Raw genomic sequence first — 6,000 nt, forward strand, 5'->3', positions numbered from 1 at the left:
CAACCTTGTTTTTGTATACATATTTTTAGACGTGACTGTACATAAATCATGCTCTAGAGCGCGGACTGCGAGAATCAGTTTTAAGTTTGGGGCTTTACATTGCCCGTTCACGGTTCGGAGCGTTCTCCGATGAACCGTAAACGGCTCCGGCTACCTTTACAACGCCACGTCAAATATAATTCACCTTCGAAATTACAACTAGCCAATGCACTTATACAATACAATGTACACCTTGATGTCAGTCATCAATTTGTCTCGTTGAAAAGGTTAACCTAACCAGAGGGCCTACACTGAAGTTCGAAAATCGAAGTTCGTATCGTACCGTCCCTCTCGCTTTCGTACTAAATATTTTAAGTGTCAGAGGGACCGAACGACACGAACTTCGATTTTCGTAGTAGCCCTGCTGGCCGTATTATCTAACGCGCTGACGTTTCGTATTCGCCGTCTTTCTACCTTCGTCCTATACCGTGTGACAGAAAGAAGTGGTGAAAACGATTGTAATTCCAAGTGTGTTAGACAAGGCCTTGGGTAAGACAACCGAAATCAGCCAGCCCCGGCAAGAGCTGTCTTTACGATGCCTCATAATCTGCGCTACATTTTTGGTATAATTTTTAGCTTTGTACCAAACGAAAATTCTAACATTTTAAAATTCTATCAACGCGAGCTCACGGCCACGGCATAACCTACGAAGGAATGCATTAAAACTACTACATTTAACATAAACACCATCACAACAACAAAAAACTTTTCGATGGCGAAACAACATCTGTAATTTTGCAATAACATATTTCATTAAATTTAAAGGATTAAGTATTTTTATGATCAAAAGCGTCCAGCTTGTAGACACTTTGAAATGTATAACATAATATTATCCTCGATGTATACCAGCGATGAGTTCGCATGACAGAGAAAATTGCTGCCTTTAAAAAACGATCCATGGCTACATTTCTACACTTATAACTCCACAGGCACTCCTAAATACATGGTTCACAGTTCACGTTCATTTACCTTTGTACGCTGAATTATACAAGGCCAGCAGTTATGTATACAGTAAATTAGATAATAGAAACAGAGATATGCATATTTTTATTACGTAGCCAAATCCACAACGTCAAGATTTTTATATGTTTTTTAATGAAGCGATTATCACAGCCCATACATTGGTACACTGTCGCTAAATTCATAAATTTCATGCCAATTTTGAGTACCATTTTTTAGTATTTTTTTACCATTAAAATGCAAATATAAGTGCTAAAATATGAATGCGACAGTATTATCCGACCGCAATTAAAATAGGAATTAAAAGTACCGTTAGCACAGCAATATTTGTCGTTTCTTTTTTAAATTATACGTATATTCGACTATTAAAGTAAAACTTTGTTCATTTGACAAAATTCCGTATTGTCATTTATTTTTGTTACCTATTTCGCTGCTATCTATTTCGAGAAAAACATTCACAATGTCACTGAGAACTACTTCAGTATTGTTTTTTTTTTATCAGAGCTAAATAATTTAACAACTGTCACTTCACACGCTTCTGTAAAATTGTCGATGGATCTCATTCCTATTCTGATTGCAGTTTGCTGTATCTTCCAAAGTCCCGCCTTTTTCTAACTTTTTGTAGCGCTTTAGACCTCCTAATACAAGTTTTGTAATTTTGGAAATTATTTAAGCACATTTGAAGCTTATTATCCATCGAATAATTTGTACTTCGAATAGTACATTCCGCAGTTATTCCTAAAATTGATTTGTTCTTTATAAAGTACGCTAGGACTCATAAGGGTGTAGTCAACCTAGTAAGTGCTTTATCTTTCTTTGACAGTTCTTAACACAAAAAATACACTACGGCTATCACATCGACTTGTAAGTTGTAAGTGACAATAGTCTTTCATTTTAAACCGTACATCTCACATTGAATCTTTATGTCGATGGAATTTCTTGGTAGATTATACAGGCTGTCTTTAAATTCTTCCGATATATTTCAGGTTATTAGGTTAGGTTGACTGAAGGATTTAGTCCAAGTAACATCTGAAATATTCGGAATTAATTTTGAGAGAAACTGTATAAAGCTACAAGACTAGACGCCATTCATTTATTACATAAGATGATTTAGGAGGGGCGGGGTCTATCATGTTTAGTATATTTATTGAATATAATATTACATTATAATTTATGTAACTTGTACAAGATGTTTAATATTTCTTACAAGGAGTTGGGAGGCTGCTAGGTAATCCTTACGTATGACCATATTTTTTTTAATAATAATAATAAAAATTGAACCAAATTGATTAGTACACGTGCTTATTATTAGTAGAGGTACAAAAATTATTTCTATGCAAAATATGAATATGAATGAACCAAATATTTTTTCATCTTGTCCTTTACATTCTTATGTAATACACAAATACATACATACGCTCGAAAAACATAACCCTCCTTCGGGCAGTCGGGTAAAAAGGTGGAGAGGACTGGTCGATTCTAATTTTTTTGACATGAGGGGTGGGCGGTCAAAACTGTCAAAAAATCTCGTACGTAATAAACGAACGGCGCTTTGGCGGCACATCTCTGCGTCTAGTTCCTAACCCGTACAGCGTGAGTCGGTCCTTGGCCCGCACCGGATCACACTATGGAGCAGACCTTCCGCAGGTCGCTCTCGTCAGGGTCCAGGGCTTCCGAGTCCCGCAGCACCGGCTCCTTGCCTGTTATGTCGGGGAGGTACCTGCGAACGCAATGGGAGTGATGTACTGTCGGGGTCAGATATGTTTACACTTCACCACAAATGTTTAAACTAGTTTGCTAATGTCGTTTGGAATTCGAAACAGAAGATTGGTTTTCTTTTCGGATAAAAGTCGGAGCACGACGGCGGCACATGAGGTGTCAATCAATCATCAGTGTTAAATAAGTAGCATTTTCATATCCATTACTATGGAATATTGTTATTTAGTATCAAATGTCAAAACGGCTGTACGATGGGTACTGAAGTTAATAGGGAATATTACCGAAATTTTCTCCCGTCGTCAGAGTGCAGCTCTAGCACAAAATCGTAAATAGTTTTTTGAGTACCTTAAATGCCATAACAACGCATTATTTCAATTAAATTTTCGGAAATATAGCTCTATCGTTAGTATCGACGTAAAATATCATGTTATTTTGTTACTAATAAATATATCATGAGTTCTATAGGTATTAATAGTCTTTGGTCATGATCTGTCATGGCTATAAAATATAAAGAGAACTGACGTGGTCATTGTGTTTGCGCTAGTGTCGCCCCCTGCGCAGAGCTTTGCCTAATATGCCCTATTGAGAGAGCATAATAAATATGAAATTTCTCGATAAAATATAATGGAAAACCATAATGGGCCAGCCAAGTTTTTCTTTGAGAGAGAGAGAGAAATTTATTTACACATATTCGATACACAGAAAAAACACGTTAGGATGAAATAATAATTAGTATTAGTAAGTAATTAGTTTGTGATTACGATAAAAATGTACGCTTAATGAATTTTAACCACAGAAAACATATAGAAAAAAAAGATTTAAATTCGGGTTTTGTTCCGCGTACCTTGATTTTAGAGAAGCTCGTTATTTGCACCGAATCATAAAATTACTAATGACCGCGATAGTATAAAACATTGTATATAGAAAAGAAACTTATGGCTTTAAAGAGTTGTCCAGGGCTCGTGTAACCATGGTTACGAAGTACAAGAAAAAGTTGATCGACCCTTATGCACTACATTAACCACTCACGTGCTTTGAACAACTACGGTTGCCAAATATATTTTAGCAAAATGCTTCTGGCAACTGTGGTTGCCAGACATACACTGCGTCGCTATTGCAGCGCAAGACGAGAGCAATTTCTGGCCGTCTTCTTTTTCACGCGAGCAGCTGAGTGGTTAGTAACCCTGTCACTGATATGTCTTTATACACCTATATAGTAAATCTTCAATTATGCGTTCAAAAACCATAGGGAATGACCAGCATTACGACATTGGATTCTATCGTAATGGTCATTACGATACAGAAATCTGTATCGCAACCACGTGCATGTGGACGTGCTGCAGCAGCAGGTCGTCGCGCGCGCAGCTCGTGGGGCAGACATACCTACCTAGTTAGAGTTAATGCAGGCCATTCTCAATGGTTCGCGGAACACATGATAGAGGATTTAATATATGGATATAGATAAAATATTGTATGCAACTGTACGTAATCAGGCCTTAAAAAACTCATGTGACCCTATTATGAAACTCGGCTACGCCTCGTTTCATAAACCCACACTCGTGTTTTAAGGACCCCTATTACGATACAGTTGCATAAAATACTATTATAGTAGTGTAGGTACCTCTCGTAGTCGAGCCCCTGTCGCTCGTAGAAGAGCAGGTAAGCGCTGGCCGGGTCGATGGGGGGCTGCGCGTGCGCCGGCAGCGGCAGCGGCAGCTCGCGGCAGCTGGAGTCGTTGTAGCACAGCCACGCGCCCGACGGGTTGCGGCAGTACGCCACGTAGTGCCCGCCGCTCAGCTGCCCCGAGTGGGACTGACGACACACACACAACACATTGCTACCTCTACTCTACCCAGGGCCGGATTTGGCAATGCAATGAGGGCTATCGCGAATGAATTCGCCGCTAGAGGCGCTAGTGTAGCGTGAGGTCTCCGAAATGTCAAATCTCATAGTGTTTGGGTGAGCTACGCGGGTTTATTTATAATTAGAATTATTTTGTGAATATTTTGAGTTACCTGAAATTAATTATGGCAATTATGCGTTACGGGGCAATGAATGTCTGTGTTTTGAGACAGTTTTGTCTTTCGGAAACTTTTGTCCTCCCTTTTTTTCCGAACAAAACGGGACTTAGGCAACACTGTGGTTGCTGGATATTTTTATGATACGTTTTTAAGGTGTTTTAAATATGATTTTAATCTAGACTTTATTTTAACGCCCGTAATAACAGACTCTGAAAGCCACACTTAAAAACCTCACGCAACAGTGCGCCATCTAGTGAGACAAAAAACGATAGCCCTCATTCTTGTAGCTCCTTTTTAGTCGTTTAAAGCCGTAGTCATCAAATCATCTGACAGCATGCGTCGAAAGAAAACAATAATTCCTATTGTCGTTGAGGATACAAATCCAATAAAATTTTCACTACGAAACATTATAAATTTCTAGTTCTACTATACATACTTAGTTGCCTACTTTGCCTAATGGCGCAGGCTACGTTTCCACCAGAGATGTGCAAGGATGTGTCACGAACCAATACAAACGCTTCGTTAACCTGTCCTCGCTCAGCTCATCTCTAGTAATAAAGCGTTTCTACTGGTTCATAACGAACCCATTCCTCGCAACACATCCTCCTACGGTCAAGGGCATAAATATCTATACAGCCATAGCGTTCAATATATGTATACATCTACCTTATGGTTAGTAACATAAAGGTGTATAAATATTTTTGATGTCTTGGCAACGTACATATATTACTGAGATTGACTGTACTGTACACCTCTCGTGGAAACGCAGCGTGCACCATTAGGCAAAGTAGATAACTAGTTATGGATAGTAGTAGTAGAAGTATGTATAGTGTAATAAAAATTGATATTAAATTTGATATTGATTTTATTCAAAAATTTGTATCCTCATGCTGTCAGATGATTTGACTACTACGGCTTCAAACGACTAAAAAGGAGCTATAAGAATTGCATTGCCCAGGAGCCCCGACATGGTTAATCCGGCTCTGCCTCTCCCCCCGTGAGCATGGTGCATGCAATTGCACCCGAAGAACGTGTAAGTATTACGTAACATAATATGGGGGGGGGGGGGGTTAGGTTTTGTAAAACGTTACGATGCGTTATTTATCATTTGATTAACGTTGCATATCGTCCGCTTACTTTCTCAATCTCGTATCTGGCCACATTAAATTGCTTTAGAATCATCTTTATGTAAGTAAGTGTTGATTTGTTGTATAAAATTCGGGTAGATACGAGTTCGAGAAAATACATAGACGATTTTAAA

General features: G+C 38.6%; 1 protein-coding gene across 1 annotated transcript in view; it reads right to left on the reverse strand.

Moving 5' to 3' along the window:
• Positions 1-1,430: 1,430 nt before the first annotated feature.
• The window catches only part of Usp32 (Ubiquitin specific protease 32), a gene marked incomplete in the record, with an annotated part of 68,592 nt that continues 64,022 nt past the window's right edge, over positions 1,431-6,000 (reverse strand). Inside the window, 2 exon segments of the mRNA XM_074092710.1 lie at positions 1,431-2,719; positions 4,340-4,566. Coding sequence (XP_073948811.1) covers positions 2,620-2,719; positions 4,340-4,566 — 327 coding nt within the window.

The sequence above is a fragment of the Choristoneura fumiferana genome, chromosome 9 (genome assembly GCF_025370935.1).
Source record: "Choristoneura fumiferana chromosome 9, NRCan_CFum_1, whole genome shotgun sequence".
Taxonomy (NCBI): domain Eukaryota; kingdom Metazoa; phylum Arthropoda; class Insecta; order Lepidoptera; family Tortricidae; genus Choristoneura; species Choristoneura fumiferana.